This window comes from Penaeus monodon, chromosome 31, assembly GCF_015228065.2.
Source record: "Penaeus monodon isolate SGIC_2016 chromosome 31, NSTDA_Pmon_1, whole genome shotgun sequence".
Taxonomy (NCBI): Eukaryota; Metazoa; Arthropoda; class Malacostraca; order Decapoda; family Penaeidae; genus Penaeus; species Penaeus monodon.
The window spans coordinates 29,792,938-29,793,151 of NC_051416.1; the positions used below are offsets into that span (position 1 = coordinate 29,792,938).

Here is a 214-nt window from a genome sequence, read left to right on the forward strand (position 1 = left end):
ACCCACACCCCCAATCTCCTCTCTCCCGCGGGAGGACCTCAAGGCTCAGCGTAAGACCAGCCTCCTCGGCCCACAAGACGCCCTCAATAATGCTTTGTCCTGTACTCCGCAGGGGAAGGGGAAGCGCCCATATAAGGTATGGGACAGTGGGCGGCAGGTACGGAAGGGGCTCGTGGTCTCCAGCTTCAACGAACTTATAGAAAAAGGTAAGCAG

General features: G+C 57.9%; 1 protein-coding gene across 1 annotated transcript in view; it reads left to right on the plus strand.

The window, feature by feature from the left end:
- LOC119593157 overlaps positions 1–214 on the plus strand; it is a gene marked incomplete in the record, with an annotated part of 106,179 nt that overhangs the window by 28,139 nt on the left and 77,826 nt on the right. The window contains 1 exon segment of the mRNA XM_037942122.1: positions 113–206. Coding sequence (XP_037798050.1) covers positions 113–206 — 94 coding nt within the window.